This window comes from Alligator mississippiensis, chromosome 15 (genome assembly GCF_030867095.1).
Source record: "Alligator mississippiensis isolate rAllMis1 chromosome 15, rAllMis1, whole genome shotgun sequence".
In the NCBI taxonomy this organism is placed as follows: domain Eukaryota; kingdom Metazoa; phylum Chordata; order Crocodylia; family Alligatoridae; genus Alligator; species Alligator mississippiensis.
In genome coordinates, this window is record NC_081838.1 from 26165517 (window position 1) to 26193146 (window position 27630).

Below are 27630 nucleotides of genomic sequence, written 5' to 3' on the forward strand. Positions count from 1 at the left end.
AGCCTGAAGGAGCAGGACCTGCAGGCAGCAGTGGGACCCTCAGCAGCGCGGTGTGCGGCCGGCAGGAGAGGCTTCCTGCTGGGCTCCAGGATGCCCTACGAGAGGCTGTGGCCGGCTGTAGAGGCTTCCTGCTTCAGCAAGGATCTGAGCAGTGACCTGAGGGATTCCCAGCTCGGCTTCCAGCTCCTCCAGTCAGAGACCAGGCAGCTCAATGTGAGGCCAGGGCTCCAGGAAGGTGAAAACCCCTAGCAGCTTGAAGCAGTGCCAGCACTGGTGGCTGTGGCAGTGTTCCTACCTACCACATGGAAGATCCAAGCTCAAATCTCAGCTTTGGTGACTTGGAGTGAGTGTGTTAACAAGGAGAAATTCTGCTTGAAGTAGAAAGGGGTAATTGTGTTTTCTCCCCCTCCAGGTATCTAGGCCCTATATTTCTTTGTCCTTTGACATTTTGTATTTTGTGCCTTTTTATATTACCCCAACCAGTATTGTTTGCTCTGCTGTTTGTGTTTTATATTTTGTTAACCCTGTCTTTTTTCAATGATTGTGTCTAACCTTTGTTGAACCCTGCCCCTTGGGGCATTGTAGTGTCCACTATACCCCCTGATTACACCTGTTATGTTCCCAGTATTGTTCCCTCATTAACATGTATATGGTTAAGTCCCCAGTGGTGGTCTGGCTCTGCTCTACACGGGGAGGACAGTCCCTACACCTCCCACAGCGCTTGTGCACCTGCTTTGATCCCTTCAATTGGAGAGGGGGTACCTTTTGGAGTACCGCCCGGGTTACAACAATATAAAAAGGGATGTGTTACAATAATGGCATACAAGAACTTATCTTAGCTTACCTATGACTACCTATAACTACTTGTAAGGGATAGAGGGGGCAGAGAAAGAGTCAGAAATGTTTGGAGAAGAAGAGGGAATGTATTTTTAAGTAAAAAAAACAAACAACCTGGGGTTTTTGCTACAGTGGCTGTTCCTGTGCCACAGGCTCACGCTGCTGGTACAGACACCCCCTCCAGTCTCTGCTTCCTTGTTCCTAGAACCAGCACTGATCTGTGCCCAGCATGATCCTGGCTGGTCCTGCGAGAATTTCACAGGGCCCCAGAGGTTGCGGTGCAGGTGGGGTCAGTGGGACGTGCTGTGTCCTGGTAAATCACAGCCTGGAGAGACAGACAGATGGACAGATGCACAGTCACCAACTCCTCTCCCAGAGCTGAGGGAGTAGCAAGGGTCCCTGCTCTGACCCTGCAGCCCCTATGCCCCTCCCAGGGCAGGGGCAGAACCCTGGTATCCGAGCTGCCCGTCTCTACCTTCCCTGGGTCATGCACCTCTCCCCGCTGGAGCAGAGCCTGGGTTGCTCAGTGCAGGAAACCCCCAGCCCCTCCTGTGTCAGCCAGGCTGTTGACCAAACATTGTGGCTGTCCCTGTGATGCTCCCACCCAACTCCAGGAACCACAGAGATGCCTGGTGGTACCAAATCAAGGTAGCTGTCCCGGCAGATGGCTTTGCACCCGAAGGCTGCACGGGTCAGTGCCAAGCAGAGCTGCAGCAGCGTCAGCGCCATGAGGACCAGGCTGAGGGCGAGCAGGATGTCCTAAGTGGGGTGGAGACCGTCACGCACAGCACCTGCCGCAGCGGGCACCGGCCACCCCTGCACCCACCCCCAGTGCCCCCTGCTCCTGGTCCTGGTTGCTGTGACCCCGGCTCACCTGGACCTCCTTGGGGGGATAGTCACAGTTCCTCTTGCCCTGGTGCCAGTAGCAGGAGTGGGCATTGTGGGTGAACATCACGGATAAGCAGAGCATCACGATGCTCACGCCAGCCACTACCGCGCTCACTGAGTTCAAGGCCAGCTCCATCTTCATCTGCGGGGTATGGGGGCAGGACCCTTCAGCCATGTGGAAAAGACTCCCCTTGAACCCCCAAGCTTTCCCCCTAGACTGCCCTCACCACTGGTGCTGCCCTGACCCCCCACCCGGAAGGCACAGAGCTGAAACCCGACCCCCCGGCTGGACACGGCTGGCTCTGGGGGGGTGGGCTATAGCCCATGGGGAGGAGGACAGGCTGTGCCAATACTCCAGAGGGCCCTGGCGAGAGGGACCCCGGCAATTCCCGCCCTGCACACCTCAGTTCTCCCCGCCAGGCTCCATGCCCAGCAGGCCCTGGTAGCACCACGAACCACGGCTCTTACCAGCGGGATCTTGGGGTTCCTGGAGACTGCCACGGAGAGGGAGCCCGAGACCACACACTGCAGGGGCAGAGTGGGGGTCAGTAGCCTTGTGGAGCTGGCGGGTCCTGAGTGAGTGTTGTTGCAGGGGTAGGTCATGCCCTGAAGGACGGGGGTGGGGGGTGGATGGGCTTTGGGGGGGGTCCATAAGACAAGGGGGGGGTTACTACAGGGTTACTCAGACATTAATACAGGGATAGTCGCTTGTTACTCCCAGGTTCCTCGGCCTTACCAGAGGGGCATTCACACTGCTGCAAGGGTCTCATTTCCTACCATACAGATGCCCAGTCCATACGACAGGGTTACTCAGTCACTAGGACAAGGTTACTCAGTGCCTACAACAGGGTTACTTGGTCACTTCTATGGGGCCACCCAGGTCCCACAAGGGGGTTACTCCATTGTTACTATGAGGTTACTCAGCCCCTCCTGCAGGGCACCAAACACATTGCGATCATTCCTACAGGTTTACTCTGCTCCTACCCACCCCCCGCTGTGGGTACCAGCCCACTGGGTGCAGGGTCAGCCACCTCAGGCATCTTGGGCATGCTTCTAAGACGTGCCCTGCCCCAGCTCCCCCTACCCCGGGCTCACCAGGAGGCCAGTGCAGACAACTGCTCCCAGGTGAAGAGCAGGGTAGTGGAAGTCAAATGTCAAGATCAGGACGGTTCCGAATGCGACCTGCTGGATGCCTGTGAGGACCTGCGTGACCTGCCGGGACACCATGGCTGGGGCATCACTGCCATGGCATTGACCCCAGCCGCCTTGGTCCTTGCTGCAGTTACTCAGTGTGGCCCCTCACCTAAGCACCTGGGCCCAGGATGCCCTGACCAGACAGATCTATCTGTCTGTCTCCCAGGGCAGGGGGGGCAGGCAGATGTACTTACCCCCACAGCCAGTGGCTCACCCCGCTGGAACTTCTCCAGGGGCTTTGGCCTAGTGCTGGGGGGCGAGATTTGGGTCAGCAGAATGGTGCCAGGGGCCCCTTGCTCCATGGTGCAGCAGCCTGGCTCCTGCAGGGGGAAGATGGGAACTGAGGCGGGCAGAGGGAGGAGACGGGGAAAGCAAAGGGGCAAAAACTCAGGAGCCGGACACCTGGGTTCCACCCCAGCCTGGTGGGGTCTGGGGTTGGGGCAGTGGGGGACGGGGAGCCCAGACACCTGGGTCCCCTCCTGCCGGGGTGTGTCAGGGCACAGAGGAAGTCCCCTTCCCCGTGGAGCTAACGGGCCTGGCTCTCATGAGCCTGGGAAGGGCAGGGACCCCACACAGCCCGGGCCACCCATGCTGAGCCCCGCGACAGACCCCTACTTGTCCCTCCTGGCATCAGACCCAGCTCCCACGTCTGCAGGGAGCAGTGCTGGAGCCTGTCCTCTCTGCCCAGAGAGGAGCGCAGGGCCCAGAGGGGAAGTGGGAACATCTGGGCAAGGAAGGGGCAGGATGTGACCTCCCCTCCCTGGTCCAGTTGTGCAACAGGGTGAGTGCCTGGGCCAGCTGCTTCTCTCCAGCAACTGCACCAGGAGCACGGCCCATTCCGGTGCCAAGATGCAGTCGCCTCTGGGGTGGGGCAGTGGGAGAACAGCCGTAAAGCAGTGCCGTGTAACAGCACCGCTGTCTAACAGCAGCACGTGGATCCAGCCAGCTCTAGGGAGGAAGTCACATGGCCGAACACAACGGTTCTTACTCTGTTCCTCACTCCCAGTTCCTTTTTCAGTGCTGATCCTTGCACAATTAAAGGTTGTTCATAAGGAATTGCTCAAGCTAAAGAGTCAGGGTATTATTAAAATGAATATTGACTCATAAAATGTAGAATCATATCATGCATCAAGTAAGTAGACGGCCCTGAAAAAAGACCTTGGATTTGGCTGGGATTGTGGGGGACATCCTTTCTGGGTCACCCCCCAGAGCCTCTCCAAAAGAAGCCTGGGCCCGTCCCTGCTTCACCTGATGCCCTGGTTTTGGGTGCCAGTTGCCACCACCTCAATACCTGCAGGCTGGGTACAATGCACAAAATAAGGGTCTTATTTTGGGCTGGGATCAGAGGGCAAAACTCCCTTTGGGTCACCCCAAGCCATAAATAATTGCCATCATGGGACTCTCCCTAAGAAGCCTGGGCAGAGCCCTGCCCGACCCGACGCTGCCACCCTGACAACGGAGAGCCCCTCAGGTCTGGGCCATAAGTATGTTGCCTGCAATGAGGAGCTGGGTTTTCGATGGGATCAGCAGGCCAAGTCCTTTACAGGATACCCTGAAAAACACGTCCCCACCTCCGGCAGGCTCTTGTGACCAAGCCTGCGCAGCGCGTCGCCCCACTCGAAGCTTGGCTGTCACACGCCAGCCCCAGCCCTGTGTACTGTTGACATTGTTATGAATAAAATGCTTTTAGGCTGGGATTACGGGGCAAACCCACTTTGGGTCGCCCCAAAACCCACATCACCCCCACCCTGGGACTCTCCTGAAGAACCCTGGGAGGTCGCGGCTGGACCCGACGCTCGCTGTGGCAGTGCCGCCTGCCAGGGGAGTCCGCCGCACCGGGCGGCAGCGCGAACGGCTACAGACACATACAGGCTTCGACTCCAATTTCTCTCATTTACACGAAACCAGAAGCTGGGCGGACAGACTCCGCACCGGTGTGAACAGACCTGCCCCCTCGCCAGCCAGCAGGAAAGGAAAGCAGGTTTCTGACAAGGGAGGAGGGGAGGCAGGGGCACCCTGAGGAAGGGAAGAGGGGGCAATGCAAGGCGTGAAGGGAGAGGCTGGACCCCAACCTGCTTTGCCAGCCCACAGCCGGCCCGGCCCGGCCCGGCCCGGCCCTGGCGGTGGGGAAGGGCCTGACTCCCCAGCACCCGCCCTGGGGCGGGCATTGCCCCTGGCTCCACCAGTGCATGGGCCACTGCGTGTTTCCGGGGGGCACAAGCCCCAGGGCAGGGACTCACCCCGGGGCCGAGACACGGACAGCCCCGCTCGGCTCCGCACAAACCCGCCTGCTCCTGCGGACCCGCCCCCTGCCCGGGCCCGCCCCCGCCCGTCCTGCCCGGGAGCGGAGCGGGTGTGCGGGGCGCGGGGCTGCGGGGCAGGGGCAGGGGCCGGGGCCGGCTGCGCTGTGTCCTTGCCCGCAGGCCGGGCAGCGCCGTGCGCGAGCGCAGGGAGAGTCGAGCCCGGCGGGACGGGCCGGGCCGGGACGCGGCGGGTCCCGGGGACGCGGGAGCCCGGGGCAGCCTGCGCCTTCCCCGCCAGCCCCGGGCAGCCGAGGGGACGCCGGAGGAGCGGGAGCCGGGGGCTCCGGCCAGGACACGGGGCTCGTGCCGGCCCGGCGGGGACCAGGTGCGCGTGGCCGAGGCGGGCAGCATTACAGGCAGAAGAGCAGCAGCTGCGGGAGGAGCCGGTCCGAGGCGGGGAGATGCGGGGGCAGGAGCGGAGCCAGGCCATGCCGCCCCCGCCTCAGCCCCAGGACCCCTCGGAGACCCCCCCGCCGGCACCGGGGCACGACCTCCCCGCCCCGCACGCCTGGCGCCAGCGCTTCCGGGGCCTCCGCTACCGGGAAGGCGCGGGGCCGCGGGAGGTGTGCGGCCGGCTGCGGGAGCTGGCCCAGCGCTGGCTGGAGCCCCAGCGCCGCAGCAAGGAGCAGATGCTGGAGCTGGTGGTGCTGGAGCAGTTCCTGGCCATCCTGCCCCGGGAGACGCGGAGCTGGGAGTGGGGGCGCGGCGTGGAGACCTGCGCCCAGGCCGTGGCCCTGGCCGAGGGGGTTCAGCTGGGGCAGGAGGAGGACGAGACGCTCCAGGTGAGAACATTTCATGCCGATCACGGATGCTGCTGTCCCCGTCTCCATGTGCTTGGGGCATGTTTCCTCCCAGCCCCGTCTCTCTGAGATCCCAGCTCCCCAGTGACATATTTCTTGTCCCCAGGTCACAGTGAGTGTGAAGGCCGAGGAGGTGTCCTCAGACAAGATGCAGCTCGTGGGGACATTGCAGGACCCTGGTGCTTCCTGGCCGGCGCAACCGAGGACCCGTGGTGTGGACGGCCCTGTGGAGGAGTGGGGAGAGAAGGAAACCCTGGGGCCTGGGGACAAGCTACCTCGTGTCCCCAAAGAGGAGCCCTTGCCCCAGCAGGAGTCAGGTGCGGTACCGGGTGTAAGGCCTGGGCGTGGGTCTGGGTGCCTGAGAGGGTGTCCTGCACGCAGGGGGAGAGGCTCGAATGTGTGCCCCTGCCCGGGACAGGGCTGCAATATTCATAAGCAGGTAGCCGGGCTGGGACAGAGCTGTGATCTCTGTGGGTGGGCAGCGCCCAGGCTGGGGCACCCATCTTTCTCAGTGCACGTGTGCAGCTCCCAGCAGAGAGAGGCTGGATCTTGCTTGGACACTGTCGTGCTGCCATGGTAACAATGAATGATCTGGTTGATGTTTTAACGATCAGTGATCCCTTTCTCATGCACCCGTCACCTGTCTGCACCCAATAAGGGGCTGGTGCAGGTGTCAGGGAAATGAGACTGCCCAGGGGGCTTATGGCTGGCTCAGGTACAGCTAAACCAGGCCTCTATCCTGCAGAGTCACCCAACCCCGAGGAGACCGGGGAGGTGTCAGCAGACAACAGCTGCTCAGACTGGTGCCCCGGACGAGGCCCTTCCCCAGGAGCAGGTAAGGAGTGCTGGCTTGACCCTTTCCCGCAGCAGGAGGCAGAGTCCCTCAGTGGAGAAATCCCTGCCGCAACGTTTTGGTGGGGTCAGTGGTCCAACAGATCAGTGGTTCTTGTTCTCTGGTGCCCTTGGAAGCATTTCACATGGCCTGGAGAAGATGGACCTTATATTTCCTTTCCCCCTCCCTTAACATGTGAAACCTGACGCAGCCCCAACATCCCTCCAGCTTCTTTCCCCGGAGCGATGTCCCTGCAGGCTCTGACGTGGTGTGATCACCACCTGACACTGGGACACAGTTATTGGGGCTCATCTCCAGCCTCATTCCCATGGAGGTCTGTTAGCAAGAGCTGTTCAACTTTAAGTCTTCCTTCTGCCCCTTTCTCACACTGAAGCCTCCACCATGCTTAGTCCCAGGCCAGTCCAGGAGACGAGCAGGGCTTCCCCCATGCCAGCAGCACCAGGGCTAACCTGTGCACTCTCTTCCCCACCCGCAGGTGCTGGGACCCTGAGCAGAGCGGAGCAGCAGCCTCCTGAGGTGGGGCCTGGAAACCTGGAGCTGCAGAGGACTTCCCCAGGGAGACTGGAGGAGAGGAGCTCCCTGACACATGAGCCAGGCCAAGTGCAGAGGGGACAGGGCAGGCTTCCAGAGCAGGAGGAGAGCTGGGAGGTGAGCAGGGCACCCGGTTGAGTTGTGGGTGGGTGTAGAGCTGGGGCAGAGCCCAGGAGGAGCCAGGGGTGCTGTAAGGAACCTGAGGAGCCAAGGGACCTGAAGAGAGACAAGCCTGTGGTGATGGAGGCTGCAAACGCATGAAGCTGGTATTAATAGGAGCTTCCTCCCCAGTGCAGGGAGCCAGGGGCGCTGGCATGGGAAGGCCTGGTCAGGGCACATGGAGCCGGGGCTCCCTGACACTAAAAGTGATGCCCAGGCTGCCTCCAGGGGCTGAGGAAACACAATGTGCTGCTCTGGCCAAAGGCCGACACCTGAGCTGCTGTGTCCACAGCTGCATCCACAGCACAGGTCTGCTGAATCCTGGGGAATTTTGCACCCCTACGTGCCCTGGCTCAGCCTGCGACTAGTTGTAGCACAGAGTGATTGCAGCCAGGGCTGTGGGGGCTGGAGGCAGGTGGGACGGGAGACACTGATGGTGTAACGCTTGTGACTGCAGCTCCCGGATGTGTTTGAGGACGTGGCCGTGTATTTCTCACGGAAGGAGTGGGAGCTGCTGGAAGATGACGACAAGGTGCTTTACCGGGACCAGATGCTGAAGAATTACCAAGCCCTCGTTTCCCAGGGTAAGGCTCTGGTTCTTGTTTCTCCTGTACGAGCTCTGAAGTTTATTGTCTTCTCCCTGTGTTTCAGCAGTCTTGTCCTCATGCACTTTTCAGGCTGGGGTTTTAATTTCCCTTCCTCCCCACTGCTCTGCCAGTGATCAGGTCTGTCTCACATTTCATAGTGATTCATCTTCCTTCATTTCATCCAGGCGCCTTCACTTGAGTCTTCCCCACTGTTGTAACTCCTGGTGCTTCTGTATGCCTCTGTTTCTGGGCAACACGATCTCTCTTTGCCCTCTCAGCGTGTTCATACTGACTCCAGCTCCTTGTACGTCAGTGCACTAAGAGCTGTTTCCAGGGAATGGTTCTGATTTCCTCCCTCTCTTGCCTAGCGTGTCCTGTCCAAACACATTCATCAATCCAGTGTGCTCCGTTCTGTGATACCAAAATTCCCTTTCTCCTCCTTTGGTTATGACCGAGAAGAAGCTAACAGAAGTCTTACCAGCCTCTGGTGCTACAGCTCATGGATGATGTATTTCTACATGTCTGTCTCCTGGGATATATGTACAGGTGATGGATCCTAGGTATTTCTATCAAGGGGTCACTAAAAGCTTCTGTCGACCGTCCTCCCTAACATCTCCATAGACCAGAGACTTTGGGTTCGCTGTATTTACGTTAAGACCTGTGCTCTCAAGCTCACTCTGCCAGACTCAAATGTTTTCTTCCTCTCCTCCTCAAATCCCTCTGCAGATCACAAGCCCATCACTGATAAGAAGTGGGCTATGCGCGGGGTGTAGTGCAAACCGGTATTTGTTACCAGAGGTTCTCTTAAACAGGGCCTTTTTTTGGCGTGTGCGTAGTGTCAAAGTACTTTCCTTTTCACCACGCCAGTTGTCTTGTCTGATGCTTTCTTTCCCCTCCATTTCCCCCAGAGCATTTCCATAAGGAAGCGATTGAGTGATTTCTCTAGCACAGCAAGGACCATCCAAACTGGGCTTCCGCATGCTGTGCCACGTGTGTCTTTCTGCCTTCTTTTGTCCAGATCCAACTTTGTGTTCCTGTGAAACCCTGCAGTATTTGCCAACCTGTGCACTCATCTCCCTCCTAGGTTAATCCTTCCATTGGAGGGCTTGATTGCTCAGTTGTTGCTGCAGTTATTATAAAATGATCATTTTGGTACTTTGAAAAGATTAAAAGCTTGATCTTTCTGTTCCCTAGCACCTCACAGATCATTGCGTCTCCACACCTGTCTGTGGTGATTTGGTCAGTTTAATGCCCTTTGTATACCAGGAGTGGTTGGTGCTTCGTTTCCTGTGACCATCCCACCACTGCCTGGGTGACCAGGAGCATCATCTAATGAAGCTTCTCTCTGCAGCACCTTCTCTTCCATCCTAAATGCCTGTCCTCCCTTGTCCAAGAAGGCTGTAGTAGAAAGCTTGAGTTCATTGGATCCATTCCCCAAATTGTGGTGGGTTATTCTGCATCCAGTACCAAGTCACAAACCCTCTTTAACTACCGCCCGAAACAGGTTATCGAGGTCCCACACCTGACTTAATCTGCCGCATCCAGCGAGGAGAGGTGGAGCTGTGGATTTGTGATGATAAGGCTGGCAGGGAAACATCAAGGTTGGAGGACCTGCTGCCAGGTGAGTGTGGCTGCGCCCTCCCCTCACTCCCCTCTCAGAAATGCTCCATGCCCAGAGGGCCAGGGGCACCTGGAAACTGCAGACCTGCCCTGTGCTGCCATTGTAGGGTGCTGACCTCAAATACAGTACATAATGCTGCAGTGTTTTAAGGCAGGTGTTGTTCCCAGTTTCTGAAATTCACTGATGCGAAGACAAGCAATGTTCTCTGCTAGGGGACAATCAAGTTTTCTGTCTTCTTTTTTGTTTTTTGGGGTTTTTTTGTTTAGATGTGGTTTCCCTGGGATGCCATGATCTTAATATCCCGTGTTCACTCAGTAATGCAGGAGCTTATTTCCCAAGGTAGTCATATCTCTCCCACCCCCTCCCGGGCCATGATGAGATTGGTAGTCCCCCATGGACATCAGCCTGGTATGAAGAGGCTCTGTAATCGTTACTTGTAGGCACAAAGGAAGATGAGGCTCTCGCTAGCTTCTCCTGGTCATGTTGACCTGATTCCCAGGAAGTGTTTCATCATGGTCTCAGGCTGAATTAAATGGCTCCATGGCATGGGTGAGAAGCCTTTGTGTTATGTGGGGGCTCCTGTGACATGCTGACCACCTGGGACCCACCAGCAGTACAAAGCACCATGGGTTCATTTCCTGCACTGACCTTGCCCTGGAAGCAGGCAGGAAGCACACTCCTCCCAGAAGAGAAAGCCACAGCTTTAAGTCCTCTTCCTCTATAGCCTGGTAGAGCATGAAGCCTTTCAGGCGCTGTCCTAATGCACGTGTCCCACGTGTGCTTCTCCCAGCAGGGCCTGAGGTGATGGGCCTGAGACCTGGGCCATGAACTCTGAGAGTCTTGTTTCAGCTCCAGCAAGTAGGGCACGTTGGCCTAGCACAGAGACTTGCCCCTGCTTCAGATCAAACACTTGGGGTTTTGGCAGGAAGACTTTGATGTCTTGAGGATAACACAAGTGCCAAGGTCCAGGCCTGATCTGAGGCCCTTCCCAGTAGAAGGAGTATCAGTGCTTGCCCCTGGCCGCAAGGCAGGGACCAATCTGGGGTTTGTCTTCCCCACACAGGAGGTGCCTGGCTGCTGCACAGAGCTGAGAAGCAGCCTCCTGCAGAAAGGCCTGCAGACCTGGAGCCAGCACGGACTTCCCCAGGGAGTTTGGGCGAGATGGACACCCTGAGACCAGATAAGGACCAATGGCACAAGAGTCAGGGGAGGCCCCAAAAGGAAAGGGAGAATGTAGCGGTGAACCAGGTACCATCTGCAGTTGGGTGTGAGAGTGGAGAAGGGGCAGAGCCCGGACAGAGCCCTGGGTGCAGAGAAGAAGTGGAGCTGGGAGAGCTGAAGAGCCCCCGGAAAGAGGCACTGCATCCGGATGAAAGCAGTGGGGAGGGTGTCAGGGGGAAGCAGGAGCTCACGGGCAGGCACAGGGGCAGAGCCCACCCCTGCCCTGAGGTCAGAAAAACCTTTAATTGCCCCTCACCCCTGGCTGAACACAAGATAAGGCACACTGGGAAGAAGCCCCTTGTGTGTGCCAAGTGTGGGAAGAGCTTCACCTGGTCCTCCCACCTCATCCAGCACCAGTTCATGCACACAGGGGAGAAGGCACATAAGTGCTCAGAGTGTGGGAAGAGATTCCGCCAATCCTCCCATCTGACCAAACACCAGGTTGTCCACACAGGAGAGAAGCCGTATCGGTGTTCAGAATGTGGAAAGAGCTTCATCTCCCCCTCTAAACTGGCCCATCACCAGCACATCCACACAGGAGTGATGTCACATCAGTGCTCGCTGTGTGGGAAGAGCTTCACCCGCTTCTCCAACCTGGTCCGACACCAACGCATCCACACAGGGGAGAAGCCACATCAGTGCTCAGAGTGTGGGAAGAGCTTTACCCGATCTTCTGGCCTGATCCTGCACCAGATCATGCACACAGGGGAGAAGCCACATCAGTGCTCAGGGTGTGGGAAGCGCTTTCTTTGCTCCTCTGACCTGGCCCGACACCAGTGCAGCCACAGAGGGGAGAAGCCACATCAGTGCTCTGAGTGTGGGAAGAGCTTTGCCCGCTCCTTCAACCTGGTCCGACACCAACGCATCCACACTGGGGAGAAGCCACATCGGTGCTCAGAGTGTGGGAAGAGCTTCACCCGATCTTCTGGCCTGATCCTGCACCAGATCATGCACACAGGGGAGAAGCCACATCGGTGCTCAGGGTGTGGGAAGCGCTTTCTTTGCTCCTCTGACCTGGCCCGACACCAATGCAGCCACAAAGGGGAGAAGCCACATCGGTGCTCAGAGTGTGGGAAGAGCTTCACCCGCTTCTCTCACTTGACCCAGCATCGGTTCATCCACACCCGGAAGCATCCATAAATTTGGGAGCAATGCAGGAAAGAGCTTGTGTATGCCCACCTGCTCAGTGCCCACCAGTGGCTGCCTTGAGGCAAGCGGCCTCGTGCTAGTGGACTGCAGCAAGAGTTCACCCAGTCTTGGCCCTTCTAGGGCCCTGCAGACCCCACAGGAGCCAGAGGCTGGCCCCAAGGTTTGATGAGGGGAGGGGCTAAGAGGAAATATCTGAGGCAGGAGGCCAGTCTAGATGCTGGAAGAACCGGTGAGGGACCTCTCTGCATCAGGCTCTTTGGAGCCTGTCTCTTCACCATCATTCTCTAAAAGTGATCTATGCTTCAAGGGGGAGAAGAAGTGCTTTTGAAATAGGTTGCCTCTCCAAGACAACTGGCTTTAAATGACATCTAGGGACTGTCCTTGGCCAGCTCCCACCTTCCTCCTCCATCCTGGGCCCCGGGATTCTGGTATGAGAAGCTCCACAATTGCAGGAAGGAGAACATCTATGGCTGGGGAAGCATTTCCTGCCCTCTGCCCTGACCTCCTCTTCTCCCCACCACATTGCCTCTTGCTAGGCCTGCACATGCCCATTGGAGTCTGCAAGGAGCTCAGCTGCCACCTTCTGAGTCCAGTTTGGCAGGTTTTGCTTCTCAGCCCCTCTTCCGAACTCTGCACTGCCAGGTGCCAGGTTCACCCCCCCTCCGCCCCTTCATCCCATTCTCTATAGTGAATTCCTTGCTAATTAAGCCCCAGAGCTGAACATGGTATCCCTGTGATTGGACTCTGTGTCAGGTCGGAGTTGTGAAATGGGAACAGACCAGGGCCCAGAATGCTCTCGGTGGCAGATGTCTGGGATTTCCCAACCCCTTCCCCTTGCAGAGCATTCACCACAATCCAGGGGTTGTTGTTAGCCCTCGGGTGCTGGAGGCGCCACGTCCTGCTGTGCAGCAACGTGTCTGCCCTTTTCATAAAATCAGGCCATGAAGGTTGGAAGGGACCTCGGGAGGTTGCATCTAGTCCAGCCCCCTGCTCAAAGCAGGACTGTCCCCAACTGGATTATCCCAGCCAAAGCTTTGTCTAGCTGGGTCCTCAAAACCTCTGAGGATGGAGATTCCTCCATCTCTCTGGGTAGCCTGTTCCAGTGCTTTACAGCCCTCCTCATGAGAGTGTTTGTTTTTCCTAATATGCAACTTAAACTTTCCTTGCTGAAACTGGAGCCCATTGCTCCTTGTTTTGTCATGTGCCACCACTGAGAACAGTCCAGCTCCAGCCACAGAAACCCACTTTTGAAGGATCCTCTGGTCGGGGAAGTAGAGTTTCACATGTGTGTGATATGGGGTAGCAGGGGTGAGGGAGATGTAGTCTGGGACAGGTCCCACTTCTTCGGTGGAAGGGTGGGGAAAGGATGAGGGTATCCTGTGGGTGAAATGCAGGACATTGTAATCTCCCATTGGGAATACTGAGGCCTCCCTGCTAGTACCAAAGCCATTTGGCTCCATGAGTGTTCTGCAGGGGCTACTCTAAGAGTTTAATAAACCATCCTGGAGCACACTCGTTCATTCATCTCTATAATTTCCTTCTCGGCTGACCACCCTGCCCCCCTGCCCTATGTATGAAACAGCCCTCACTTTCCTTACATTACAGTGTTTAAGAAAATATACTTGTGACTTCTGAGTAAGCCTCAGTTGGTTGACAGGAGGACTCGTATGGCATGTTGGTGGTGGCTACAGAAATAAGGGAAGGCATATGAATTTATTTGAAACATTTTGAAGGTACCTGTTGCATTTAGAAACCAAATTTCTAACCTAGTGCTTTACGAATTGACACAACACTGGTTGAGGAATGGCAGAAAGGCTTAATACCCACCAACAAGTTACAAAACTAAATGACAGATGAGACTCTTTCTGAATATAAAATAAGCTATTAGTCCTTAGTATTATCTTAGGAGCACGGAGATCTTTACCCAATGCAGGCAGGAAGCAGTTTTTGTACAGCCTCAAAGCCTGGGTCCTTCACTTGTTGGCTGGGTGGCAGGATGGCTTCTGGTCTGGACTGCGCACACCTTGCTGACAAATCTGCTTAGTTTTTATACTATTCAAGGCATTTTGCTTGGTGGTTGGCCTATTTAAGTCTGAACAAAACAGGGAGGAAAAGGTTGATTATCATATCACAACTCTTAATTGCCGGGCTCCTGTTCTTGATTGTCTAGGTGTAAAGACTGTATCTGTGGCCCCTGTAATAATGGGTCAGTCACAGATGATGGGCTTTGAGTGTCCGACAGGATACTTAGAGGTGTCACCACCAAACCTGTTTTGGGGTGCTTGTATATCAATGGGGAGCTTGTACTGGTGGTGGTCTATTTACCAAACTGCAGACATGCAGTGAATGGCTTGGACATTTCTAACACCTTAGAGTGACATTGGATTCCTGGTTTGAGCAATGTGAGACTGTCGGGGACAGAACATCCTCCCTGTATTCAGTGTACCTTTTCCAGGTTTCTTTTGAGATGCATATATAGCCTCTTGTTTCCTTTATCTGCTAGGTCAATTGAAATGCATATGTGGTTTCCTTGCCTTCACTGGCTCACCTTTCTTTAAAGGGCTTTCTGAGGTATGCACATGTGATGAGCATGTTGGGTCTCTGCCAACAATTTTAACCACTTTTATTATTGTATGGCTTGGGTCTGGTATTGGGTACCGCAAGCACTCCACTGTCTCAATGCCTAATGGGTTACAAGCCATTAGCGGAGTTTGATTTTCTGGTGGCAGTCTTGTTACTACAATCCATTCTTGCCCCAGCCACTGTCCTGCACTTTTATTTTATGTCCAAGCTTTCATGGTTTTCATATTTAATTGTTGTTGAATGTGTAAGTGGCTGTGCAGGTTGGGGGCAACACATATAGGTGAGGGGGTGTATGTCAAAGGAACTGAAATCCTCACCACCCCTTTCCAAGAGGGGAGCATGGGTGCACATCAGTTAAGGTCATGTGATATGTCTGCACAAGCCCTGACTTCAGGCCGGCTTCCCAAATGCAGTTCCCACTGTTTCTGTGATGTAGTCTTATGGAGAAGAGGATGGTGTGCTACAGAAATAGGTGCATAAGCATTTGTGGTCAGTGCCCCGAGCAGGGCTGAATAGGAGCAGAAGGAGGCACCTCAGTTTACTAGGGCCCCTACTAGCCAAAATGGGTCTGGCCCCGTGTGGGGATGCAGGCAGCCTCACTTGCTGCGAAGAGAAAGGCCAAATGGCTGCTTGTGTCCCATGGCAGCTCCAGCAAGTGCCTAATGACATGGGAAAGTGCAGGTGGGACCCTGCTGATGAGGTCAGACCTCCACTTACACCCATGGCCACAGCCATCCTAGGCTCCACGTCGTATTGGATCATGGCATTCCCCCGGGAGGAATAAAGCCAGGAGATCTTCTCTTTTCATAGTTTCATCGTAGCTAGGGTCAGGAGGGACCTGAACAGATCATCTAGCCTGACCCCTGCCACAGGCAGGAATGAATGCTGGGTTCACAAGACCCCAGACAGGTGATCATCCAACCTCCTCTTGAATTTGCCCAAGGTAGGGGCGAGGACCACTTCCCTGGGAAGTTGGTTCCAGATTTTGGCCACCCTAACTGTAAAATATTGCTTCCTGATCTCTAACCTAAATCTATTCTCCATCAGCTTCTTACCATTGTTCCTCGTCACCCCAGGTGGTGCTGGGAGAAAAGGGTTCTGCCTATTTGCTGTTGATCTCCCCTTACGAGCTTGTAGGCAGCTACCAGGTCCCCCCTCAGCCTCCTCTTGCCAAGGCTGAACAGCTTCATGTCCCTCAGTCTGTCCTTGTAGAGCCTGTCCTGCTGTCCTCTCACCAAGCGGGCAGCCCTCCTCTGAACCCTCTCCAGGCTGGCCACATCCCTTTGGAAGTGCGGTGCCCAGTACTGGACGCAGTACTCCAACTGTGGCCTGACCAAAGCCACATAGAGGGGGAGGATCACCTCTCTGGACCGGCTTGAGATGCACCTTTGGATGCATGACAAGGTATGGCTGGCCTTGCTGGCTGTGGTCTGGCATTGGCGGCTCATGTTCATCTTGGAGTCAATAATGACTCCGAGATCCCTTTCTGCCTCTGTGCTTTCAAGAAGGGAACTCCCCAGGCTGTATGTATGCTGTGGATCCTTTCTCCCAAGGTGCAGCACCCTGCATTTGTCTACGTTGAACCCCATCCTATTCTCATCTGCCCACTTTTGCAGTCTGTCTAAATCTAGTTGCAACCTCTTTCTCCCTTCAAGTGTGCCTAACTCGCCCCACATCTTAGTGCCATCAGGAAACTTGGACAGCATGCTTTCCACCCCCTCGTCCAAGTCGTTGATGAAGATGTTAAACAGTGCAGGCCTGAGGACCGAGCCCTGGGGAACCCCACTGCTCACATCTCGCCAGGTTGAGTACAACCCATCCACCACTAACTACTCTCTGGGTGCGCCCCATCAGCCAATTGTTAACCCATCCAACCGTGCAGGTGTCAATGCCGCAGTCACTTAATTTATTGATGAGGATGGGGTGAGAGACAGTGTCAAAGTCCTTCTTAAAGTCTAGAAAGACTAGGACCACAGCGACACCATCATCCAAGGATTTAGTTACTTGGTCATAAAAGGCAATCAGTTTGGTCAGGCAGGACCTGCCTTTGATGAACCCATGCTGATTGCCCCTGACCATAACCCTGGTGCCCAGTGCCAGGTGCCCCAGAGCCAGGTTGGGGCAGGTGAGGGGGGCTCCTGGAGGCTGTGGGGAGAGACCCGCATCCCATGGACATCCCCCTGCTCCCCACAAGCAGTCCAACCCCAGCCCTGACCCTCCAGCCTCAGCTCAGGCCACACCAGCCCTCTGGGCCACCTCTAGCCCCAGCTCCTTCTCCCACGGCCCAGCCCCTGCAGCTTCCCTGCCACCAGCACCCTCTGCCACTGAGGCTCTTTCCTGGGCCTGTCTCCAGGAGCGGGAGGTGCTGGACTGTGAGGGGACCTTGTGAAGGTCAAGTGAGGCAAATTCAGAGCCACAAACACCTGATATCTGCTGGCATCTTCTGGCCCCGCCAAGGCTGGGGCTGGCAGGGGGTGTCCAGGGGTTTGGGCCCCCACCAGCCCTGCGGACCAGCACTGTGCAGTCCTGGGGGAAGCTGCTCTTGCTTCTCACCACCCTGCCAGGTAAGTCCACGTCTCAATGCCCTGAAATATCCCAAAGTGTTGAGATCCCAGAGACCTCGGCACAGGGTGAGACTGAGCAGGGGATCCTCAGGGTCCCTCAACATCTTCCCATGTGCCCAGGCAAGGACTGGCACGATGCTTATTCTTATCCTTTCTTTGTTATCGAACCCTGATCTCGGATCTGGAGGGGGAGTTCAGATGCCCGGCATTGGGTTAGGGTTTGGGGCGGGGGGTGGAGATGGTCTCTGCACCTCTCTGCAAAGCCTCTGGATTCACCTTTTGCAGCAACTCCAGAAACCAGCTCCATCAGGTGCCTGGGGAGCGGCTGGACATGAGTAGCCTGACAGAGGTGGACAGAGGGTCTTCCCAGCTGCCATCAGGAGGTCATCACAACTCAACACTTGCCCAGCTCCCCAGATGGGGGTAATTTTGGGAGTGCCAGGCACGTCTACACGAGACGTTTACTGCGCACTTGCCTAATGAACCGCACAGCCTGTCCATGCGTCTTTGAAAGAGCACCAAACTAATCACCTCTGCAGCAGGGTAGGACTTGTAAATAGCACTAATAAATTCTCCTGTCTTTTTATTACATGTTACACACCTACTCAACGGTGGCTTTTACTAACAAACACATAGCGGGAGATGCATTCTTCCTCTACGTGTGCAAAACTGTCCATGTGGCAGGGGCTGCGGAGTGACTGATCTGTACTGAAGGTCACGAAAGTGGGCACTTCTATTTGGAGCTGACGTCACTGTGTGCTCTGTCCATTTGGAAGGCAAGCATTTCCCAATCACTCTCACTGAACCAGTCCTGAGGTTTCTTTGTGAGGAAGCCTTGACATTTTTGGCACGCCTCACGGATGCCTTTCTTGAGGCTCTCGCTCTTCCTCGAGCGGTCAGTGGCATCAAGGGCATCGGGGCAGTTGGCACGATTCTCTCGGAGGCGCGGCTGGAGGGCATGTTCCTTAGCAGGGCTTTACAGCACTTGAGATTGAACCTCTTCCTTGGTTGCATCTTTTGTTGACATGGTTTTGTGGCCGTACGGATGGAGACGATGGAACGGCTCAAACGAGGATCTATCCAGCTCCTTTGGGGCTGGTCTTCTCCTTGTCTTCTTCTCATGCCCCACCTGAGAGAGCTGACAACAGGGATTCAGCAGAACCGGAGGATTGTTCAAATCGGAGTGGGCTGCGATGGGAGTGCTTCTGCTGCGCCCATGCTGGCCTCTATCGGGCGCTGCTCAGACCGCAGTTGGAGTACTGCATGCAATTCTGGGCACCGCACTTCAAGAGCGATGCGGATAACCTAGAGAGGGTCCAGAGAAGGGCCGCTCGTATGGTTAAGGGCTTGCAGACTAAGCCCTATGAGGAGAGACTAGAGAACCTGGACCTCTTCAGCCTCCACAAGAGAAGGTTGAGAGGCGACCTTGTGGCTGCCTATAAGTTCATCACGGGGGCACAGAAGGGAATTGGTGAGGTTTTATTCACCAAGGCGCCCCCGGGGGTTACAAGAAATAATGGCCACAAGCTAGCAGAGAGCAGATTTAGATTGGACATTAGGAAGAACTTCTTCACAGTTCGAGAGGCCAAGGTCTGGAACGGGCTCCCAAGGAAGGTGGTGCTCTCCCCTCCCCTGGGGGTCTTCAAGAGGAGGTTGGATATGCATCTAGCTGGGGTCATCTAGACCCAGCACTCTTTCCTGCCTATGCAGGGGGTCGGACTCGATGATCTACTGAGGTCCCTTCCGACCCTAACATCTACGAATCTATGAATTTACAAAGCAGCTTAGTTGTCCACCCTGTTCAATGTAGTCTAGCTCTGCCTTAGTTAAGGAGACCCAGGAGGTTTATATGTGGGGCCCGTGATAACAAATGTATTAATGAGGTCAATTGTCTTGCATTGCCGGGTCCATTTGCCTTGATATCAAAGCTTTCGTGTTTCAGTTCCTTTCCCATGCTTTTCGGTTCTTTTCCCACACTCCAAAATGGCCTTCTTGGACATAAGCCTTGGCCTGCGGGGGGTCATCAAGTTCCTCAAACATTGGTAGTGAATTGAAGATAGGCAGTATTCTGTAGACTCTTTCTTTAGCCCTTCGATGTCGAGGCTGAGGAGGAGGGGTATGAGATAGAAGAGACAGCCAAGGAACATGAGTGTGTCTGCAAGTATCTGTCATCATTCTCAGCGCTTCATTCAGTTGCTTTGTGATGATTAGATCACATTGTGCATGCTTGTTCAGGAAAAGAAATCCATGCAGCTCCGCACAAGTGCTGTCCTTCAATCCAGATGGGCGCTGTTTGTGCTGTGCGCTAGGGTGCCAACCTCAGTTCTGGATTCGGACGGATCCCAGGCAGGTGACAGGACACGGGCTCTTTAATGTGCCTTTCCTAGTGCCCTCCACACACGGGAGAGGACAGTTCATCTGAAATAGGCCTGCTCGGGCATTATTGCAGCTGCCTAATCACACTCCTGTCTCAGTTCCAAGTACAAAATAACCATCGTACGGTCATTGTCTCGGTATGCTAAGGTCCGTGACGAGAGGCAGGTCTGTGACTAGGGGCTTCGGGTAATTGCTAGAGTCTGCCTCCATCACCACTCACCCATCACTGTGGGACTTGCTATTGAAGCAAGAGGCTTGTGCACATCTTCTCTTAACGTGGGGATGAAATGGCACAACAGCAACCAGACAGTACTTCTCAGGAGGGAAACCTGAATCCCATGCCAATGAAAACCGAGAGCACTGAGGATATCTTCTGCTGATGCCTACATCTGCCTCTGCCACCATCATGAAATAGTCTTGCTTCATCGGCATGCTCCACCATCAGTCACCTTTATCTTTATTTTTGGATCACTCTTAGCATGGCAAGCTCGCTCTCCACTTTGCGAACACGGGCGACCCTGGCAGAAGTACAGAACTGCAGAGAGCATTGCTCTTGATGTCAACAATAGCAGACAAGCCTCTCTCCATCACATCACAGTTGCAATCCTTGTGAGGATGCCTTGGCAGGACAGACCTCTGCCTATAAGCGAGAAAAAGAAAGCAGAACAAAAAGTTCGCATGAGTGAAATCCCCTGCGATTTCCACACCAGGACAATGAAGCCCTTTCTGCAAGGCACTGCGGTGGGCTCATTCTGTGCAGCTTTCTTCATGTAGCCATTGTTAGTAGCCAGCGTATTGCAGACTACATGTACACAGACACTTTGCCCATCACTCTAAGCTTTGGGAAAGGCTCTTGTGGGGTTGGTGCTTGCAGGAGGAGAGGCCAGAACTGGAGCAGGATGCTCAGCAAAAGAGAAAAAGTGAAAAACACAAGCTCCTCTCCCACGCCAGCCACAGCCTTCCCACTGTAAGCATTGGTCACAGCTTAAACAGTGCCCCAGTGTCCCTCCCCAGCCCACTTCAGGGATGAATGCATGCCCGTGTGCAGGGTGGCACTGGCACTGGCAGGGCTAACTGCCCTCCCAAAGTCTGGGGCCTTGCGTTGCAGCACCCCACTAAGACTGGGATTTCCTCAAACTCCCCATGCAGCAAAGTGCATATTAGGAGAGAGCAAAACTGACAGAGGATCAGCCTAGACCCACTGTGCTCCTTCAAGCTCTCCAGCCTACTTGGGAAGAACAGAGACAGTGGGCAACACTCCCTCTCCCCAGCAGGTCCTGTCCTCCACGGTCAGGTCCATGTTAGTATGTCAGCGTAGGAAGTACTGTATTTTTCAAAATACAACATACCCGCTTTCCAAACAAAAAACCAAAAACCCAACACTGCTGGCAATCCCACTGCTTGTTACGTGCAAGCCAGAGGGTGAGAACAGTTCCTGCCAAAAGCAAAAGTCCACTCTTCATGTGATCTACGGGGTGCGGAGCAATAAGCGGGCTCAGGCTCCGTACCGTGCTCCCCAGTTAGGTACTACGAGTCACGATTTTTATTTGCACCATCCTGCTCGACTTGAATGTCACTCATTCTGTACGTGAACCTTTCCAAATGAAAAGACCAGGGTCGTGGAAACACACGCAACATACTTTTGGGTCGGGTCAGCAGAAGCTTTTATTCAAAAGAAACTACAGCTGTAGGGGGGACTCCAAAGTGACATGGATTTCCCAAGCACTTGGAAGGGGTCCCCCCCCAAGAGCAAAATCAGGAGGCTTATATACTTTTTAACAGTCGCTTACAACTCACGTGATCATATAGTGAAACTAGCATGAAAAGCGGCTATGACATTACTTCATTACTTCTTTGCTGTAATCAGGATGGGAACTTGTGGGGGAGGCGAGGTTAGTTCACAAACCTCCTTCTTGCACCTGGAAATCAGAGTTGTACATACTTTTCGCTATCTTCAAGGCTGCGGTGAGTGAAGCAGTTGCAGAGGAGTTACAAAGAACAAACACTTTCCCTTATCTGTTCTACTGTACAGAGCCAGCAATTCTCCACAAAGCGGTTATGTCATCTTATAACTCAAATGATCAAAGTTGAAGGCATTTATTTTTTTCTGACTCCAGTCCCCACTTTGAGACTATTTAGTCTCACTTTAGCCTTAAACTTCCATTTTCATGAGCCCCTCTATTTCATCATGCAGCCTTTCATGTTTTCTTTCAATCTGCTCACACTTCTGTAACACCATTATTCTAGACTCTGCTGTGGGTTTTCTTGCCTTGCTAAAGCTTCTCCTGCTGGCTTTCACGCAGCAGAGGATCAGTTGCACTAAGACATAAAACATTGTCAGAACTATCAAGACAAACAATATTCCATACAGGATTTTCTTGCCAAGGGCCCCGAAATCTGGGAACCAGGAGGTTAGCCAAGACCACATTTCTTCTAGACCCCAGTCAGTATTTTTTGAGGCCACTTGATGTAGGACCCTTAACTGATTTCGAATTTTACGAAAATCGGTTTCTATTCGCATGTCCTGATTCACATAAACACAACAGGTGGAGTTTACTAAGGCACATACTCCTCCTTGGGATACTAATAGGTAATCTAGGGCTATGCCGTGTTGTATAGTTACTTGTGAGATCTGGGAGATCTCTTTTTGCAGAGCCTGAATTGCATCCGCAGTGGCATTTCCCATAGCTTCCATTCTGGCTAAAATGTTAATTATGGCTAGTTCCAATTCTCTTACTCCAAGCCACGGTATGAAGGTTCTCACAAATTGATGGAACCCTGTGTTTCTGGTAGCTAAGGGGTTAACCGCCCTTTTCATGTGATGGTTGAAATTTTTTACTTGTTCCAGATATATTGCACTATGCATTTCGAAACCAGGGATAACATGTCCAAGAGTGCATGCCCCCACTCAATTCCAGGGCAAGATTTTATGAGCCGTGTTTCCGCAAGCCAGTAAAGGCCCGGGGCAGAAAGGGAACTCAAATCTGGACAGGTGTTGTGCCATATCTGGCACTTTCGATTGATATGCGTTGTATAGGACGGACCACGTTCGGCTGCTATCCTGCTGGACCGAGATATATTACAAGAAGTAAATTTGGAGTGAATGTAAAATTCCGATCTGTTTGCAATGAGAGCAACATGAGGTTCCTTAGAAAAGTTGTAGACCATGAGTCCTGTACAATTGAGAGAGGGTACGTTACCCAACAGGATTCCACTGGTGCTATTAGGGCTATAATCTAGAGCAGTTAGGCAATGAGTGTAGTGTCCTACAGGTGTGGCTTTATTATAAGCTCCGGTGTTGTTGGATCTGTAACAGAAAGGCGCCTCTACTCTTGAGGAGATTCTCCAGTTAGCAGGGGCGGCCCTCCATTCCTTAGGAGCAGACTGATGGGCAGCTAACGAGTAGTGTCTAACGAAGCCGCTGTTAATTTTTCCCCATTGCTTGCTGGAGGGATATTGGTACTCCGATCATTGGGATTCCTTGGTGTAGGTGTGCTGGGCTGTGAGAGCATATCCAGCAGTCACTTTTATTTCCAGCTTGAGCCACCGTAAGGGAGATCTGCAAGTACAAATTTTTCTCCCACCCCACTTGGGTGATACCAAGATACCCAGGTGTGATGTATCAGGATATCAGTGCCATTTTTAGAGAGAGGAGGGACAAAGAATTTCAACAACAAACATAACCAGCACCAGTAAGAAAAAGAACACAACCAGCCAAACCCAGGATGGCAGCCAAAGTCTTTCTTCGTCCTCTGGGCTCAGGTTACCTAAAGGACTGAGAACGTTGCCTCCTGGTCTTGATCGAGGTGCTGATCTTCCCAGTGGGAGCATTCACTTTCTTCGAGGCCGGAGACGATATCTTTGTTCTTCAACTGATGAATCCGGCTGGGCTGAGGTGTTGGGTTCAGGGGAGAGGTTACTAGCACTTGCACCCTGATGCTCCTCACTTGCCTGAGTGAGGTCCTGAGGGTCTTTGTCCTTGGCCTCAGGGAAAGGTCCCAACCTGGGTTGGAATTCAGCTGCTTTGGGGTCCAATGGAGGTGATACCTTCTTGCAGTGCGAGGCGTGAGTCCACGTTTGGTGACCTTGGCAATGAACAGCAGAATTAGTGGTCAGAAGTACCTGGAAAGGTCCCTTCCATCTGGGCTGAAGTGCATTTTTCCATTGATAGACCTTTATGTAGACCCAATCTTCTGCTTTGAGGTTGTGACAGGGAACATCCGGTGGTTGAGGTAAGGCTTCTTGGACCTGGGCTGCAGCCTGATGTTGAACCGGTTGTTGCTGATGTGGGAGTCCCAGGAGAGCAGGGTTCGAACAAAAGTCAAGCATATCCTCTGCTGGCTCTGGTGGCGGGGGCGCCCCGGGCAGTGCTGGATACATCGGAGCGGTGGCCGGCGTGTAATTTGGGGGAGCAGCCAGTTTCTCCCAAACAGCTTTTAACTGCTGTTTTAATTTTTCTTGAGAGTCTTTTAGACTTCTAGTTTGAGATTCTGTCCACCTTTTGGACATCTCATCATACCAATAAAAGTACGTGTCCCACTGGTATTGTGGTGTTTTGGATCCACGGGACTCTAAAGCCCCTCTTAAGTGCACTATTTTATCCTGATCAAATGTTCCTTCCTGTGGAAAATGCTTCACGGGATCATCCCTAGTATACCAGTTCCACTTATCCAGGTACTTGCGAGCCTCGGGAGAATAGTGTGTGTACATGAAGTACGCCGGAGTCCCCTTAGGGGGGACGGGAACTTGTTTAGACTGACTTGTTCCCATTTTCAGTCACACAGGGAGACGTAGGAGAGGCTTATTTAGGATGTCCGGGCTGCTCAGTGCCTTGCCCCGCGGGCAGTTTTTCACCGCCCAGACAAAAGGCTTCTGACCCGACACCGGCTCATAAAATGGAAATGGGGAGGGAAACACAAGAGGGATCCTTTCATTCCTGCTCTCGGCAGAAGCTACTGGGACAAGGGGTTTGGAAAAGACAAAATCACTCAGACGCCCTGTCCACTGGGTCACGAGGTTCCAGCTGGGCCCCTTGCTTTTGACGCTACCTTTGTAGGCAGAATCAGGGCGGCTAGACCCAGCCGTAGTCCCAGACCTGGTCAGTGGCTCATTTTTCTAAATACACACACACACATTCATTCAAGAGCCAGATAGAAAAAGACCAAATCACTGGGAAGCCCTGTCCACTGGGTCACGAGGTTCCAGTTGGGCCCCCTTGCTTTCCAAACTGCCCTGTCAGGCAGAATTGGGGCGGCTGAACCCAACCATAGTCTCAGACCTGGTCAGTGGCTCATATTTCTAAATACACACACATGCGCATTCATTCAGTCAGCCACACCTCCTCCCCCACACCACCTGAGTTAATTAACTACAAGCCCGATGTGCTGTTGGATGAAGGTGCTTCAGACAGGTTCTCCCTGAATAAAACGTACGTTACCAGACACAAAATGGGATCCGTTACCAGACAGAAAAGTTTAGCCGGCAGGAAGGTTCAGACTGACCTGGGTCTTGTCATTACCCCTGGTGACACGTCGGCATGACGATCTTGTCTTTTCTTCTCTCTTAGGTGTCTGGTGAGACTTGAGACCCCAAGCATTCTGCTTCTGCCTTTTATGTTCAACTTCACAGCTCAACAGGTAATGGAAGTTAAATGGCTCATCCTGGCCAGCCAAGTAAGGCAACGATGCTGCAGAAGCAAGATGGGTGTGAACTGCTTCCCTGGGCATGCTGGCCTTGGGGAAAACCACCAGATCCCTCCTGGCTGGGAGGAGAGCATCGAACAAGTTGGCAGTGTCCCAGTAGAAGCTCCCGGGGGTGCCTCCATCTGCAAGCCCACTTTTCACCTGTTGCAGCCAAGCCCTTGGCCAATGGGCGAGGCTCCACTGTTTGCCGTGACACTGGATGCTTGAATGTCGCCGGGCCACCTGAGTGGCAGCGCCGAGGTGAGTTGGGCGGGGGCCTGTGACAAGGTTACATGAGAGTGAGGGGGCAATCTCAACATAAGGACTACCAAGCCCCTCTGTCGGAGTGCGTGGGCCCAAGGCAAGGACACAAGAGAAGAGGCTGCAGAAAACTAGCAGGAGTGAGAAGCCACTTACATGCTGAGACAGGCAGAGGCAGCAAGGCTGTCATCCCGTGGACCCATCCCGGCAGATCGGGCAGGGGAGGACGAAGGGAGGGGACGACAGGGGTGGACGGGGAGGGGAGGAGTGCAGGGCTTCACCTCCTCAGGCTGAAGCAGCACGGGAGCAGCCAGGCAAGCTGGAAGCTGCGGGAGAAGGGCAGAGTCGGCACGCTCAGTGTGGGGTCCCTCCGCTCACCCCTGGGAACAACCACGGGGTAAAGGAGCGTCTCTCCAGCAGGGAGCAGGACGTGGCTCTCACACATGGCTCAGTGGGGCTTTCTGTCCCAGCGGGCCTGGCCTGGGCCAGAAGCTCTGATTCCTGGGATGAACCCCTGGCAACAGGGTCCTCAGGCCCAGAGGTGGGCAATGAGGGGCCAACCCAGGAGATAGCTGGTCCATGCAGGGCACTAGGGCCCTGGCAGAGAGGTGGGACGGGTCATGCTGGAGGCGGGGGGCACCCGATCATCATGTGGGCTGGTGGAGGGGCAGCCCCTCAGGCCTGGGTCTGGTTGGGGTGCAGGGGGGAAACTCACCTCCTTGCTGCCCCCGACCTTCTCCTCCTCCCCTCTGCCACAGTGTCAGCCCTGCAGGTGGGAGGCAGAGACCCTGGTCACCTCCCATTTACCCCAAGCCCCCAGGCTCCAGCCACTGCCACCGCCCCATGCCCAGGCCTCCCCTCTCTCCATCACTGCCTTTGTACCAGGGACCGGCCCTGGGTGTCCTGCCAGACCCACCTCCCTTCCTCCCGCTGTGCTGCCTGCGCCTAGCTCTGGTTCCTGGCTGCCGTCTGGACATACACAACAGGGACGGCTCCCAGCACAGAAAGCCCAGGCCTGCAGCGCCCCTGTCCCAGCCCTGCCCCACCTAGACACTCAGGGCGCTGGAGGGACTTGTGGGCAAGGCACTTACTGAAGACACACTAGTCATACCCCTTCACTCACCTCTTCCCTTCCTGGGCTCCTGGCCCCCACCCCGTCCTTCTCCCAACCTGCGAGACCCTTCCCAGGACCAGGAACGGGCTCCTGGCTCCAGCCCTCCTTCAGCTCCTCTCACTGATCCCACGCTCACAACCTAATGCTAGCGAAAGCATCATGTTTGCCGGCTGTAGCACCACTTATGGCTCTGGACTGCCTCACGGAGCTGGCTGATTTGGCTTGGAGCATGAAACATTTCTTTAGAAAACCCCCCCCAAAACTAGGAACATCATCAAACCTTTCCTCCTGTCTTGGCGTCTTTGGACCCTGCAAGGCTTTGGTCCACAGGGGCAGGGGGTCACAGCCCACGTCTACCAGGCAGAGGGCCCTGGTCTGTGTGGAGGCGTCCTGATTTTGAGGGCCCTCTGCCTGGGTGCTGGCTTCCACAGTGGGGGAAACACTGGTCTGCGTCCTGGCCTCAACCTCCTGGGAGGGGCGTTTCCACCTGATTGCACAAGAAGCAACTGGTCAGAGATGGATCATGGACTGAATTCAAACCCAACAGGCCCTTTGATGAAGAACTCCCTGACCTGCAAACACCCCTGCTCCCAGCCCGCCAGCCTGCCCTGCAGCAGGAACGCTGCACGTGACACCCCCAGCACCCCCACACACTAGCAGTATAAAAAGCATCAAACCTCTCCCTGTGCCCCAGTCCTTTTGGACAGTGGCGAGCCTCTGTTTGTGTGCTCACCGCTGTCCTGGCCAGGGGTTCCCCCTGGCAGCCTGCATCGGCCAGGCAGAGGGCCCTGGTCTGGGGACCGGCGTGCTCGTGGCGGAGGCCCTCTGCCTGGGTGCTGGCCTTCACGGTAACGGGCGGGCACTCCTCCTCGACCCCCTCCACAGGAGGCTGTTGCAAACGAAAGAAC

The 27630-nt window shown here is 54.7% G+C and overlaps 2 protein-coding genes across 7 annotated transcripts; one reads left to right on the top strand and one right to left on the bottom strand.

The window, feature by feature from the left end:
- Positions 1–903: 903 nt before the first annotated feature.
- LOC102567080 (membrane-spanning 4-domains subfamily A member 4A) lies at positions 904–5573 on the bottom strand. 5 transcript variants are annotated; one of them, XM_014601197.3, is made up of 7 exons: positions 5160–5573; positions 3114–3239; positions 2821–2937; positions 2194–2250; positions 1712–1867; positions 1477–1596; positions 904–1162 (listed from the first exon to the last, which is right to left on the bottom strand). In XM_014601197.3, exons 1-7 carry the CDS (start codon positions 5571–5573, stop codon positions 1094–1096), a joined length of 1059 nt encoding a protein of 352 aa, XP_014456683.2. In that variant the 3' UTR covers positions 904–1093. The 5 variants fall into 5 exon arrangements, with proteins under 5 accessions (XP_014456683.2, XP_059574950.1, XP_059574949.1 ...); XM_059718967.1 differs by lacking the exon at positions 5160–5573 and adding an exon at positions 3535–5140; XM_059718966.1 differs by lacking the exon at positions 5160–5573 and adding an exon at positions 3529–5140.
- A 50-nt stretch (positions 5574–5623) lies between these two features.
- Positions 5624–27402, top strand: LOC132245820 (zinc finger protein 79-like). 2 transcript variants are annotated; one of them, XM_059718893.1, is made up of 7 exons: positions 5624–6004; positions 6129–6339; positions 6768–6857; positions 7351–7523; positions 8023–8149; positions 9657–9773; positions 25233–27402. In XM_059718893.1, exons 1-7 carry the CDS (start codon positions 5624–5626, stop codon positions 25241–25243), a joined length of 1110 nt encoding a protein of 369 aa, XP_059574876.1. In that variant the 3' UTR covers positions 25244–27402. The 2 variants fall into 2 exon arrangements, with proteins under 2 accessions (XP_059574876.1, XP_059574875.1); XM_059718892.1 differs by lacking the exon at positions 25233–27402 and adding an exon at positions 10837–14284.
- The last annotated feature ends 228 nt before the right edge of the window (positions 27403–27630 follow it).

Bases quoted from the DNA above. Each gene is read 5' to 3' on its own strand.
- LOC102567080 (XM_014601197.3), bottom strand. From the start codon at position 5,573: ATGCTGCCCGCCTCGGCCACGCGCACCTGGTCCCCGCCGGGCCGGCAC. The intron at 3,240-5,159 runs GTGAGTCCCTGC...TTCCCCCTGCAG, and splicing joins GTCCGTGTCTCGGCCCCGGG to GAGCCAGGCTGCTGCACCAT. The intron at 2,251-2,820 runs GTGAGCCCGGGG...CTGCCCCTGCAG, and splicing joins TTGTCTGCACTGGCCTCCTG to TGTGTGGTCTCGGGCTCCCT.
- LOC132245820 (XM_059718892.1), top strand. From the start codon at position 5,624: ATGCGGGGGCAGGAGCGGAGCCAGGCCATGCCGCCCCCGCCTCAGCCC. The intron at 6,858-7,350 runs GTAAGGAGTGCT...CCCCACCCGCAG, and splicing joins AGGCCCTTCCCCAGGAGCAG to GTGCTGGGACCCTGAGCAGA. The intron at 8,150-9,656 runs GTAAGGCTCTGG...CGCCCGAAACAG, and splicing joins CCAAGCCCTCGTTTCCCAGG to GTTATCGAGGTCCCACACCT.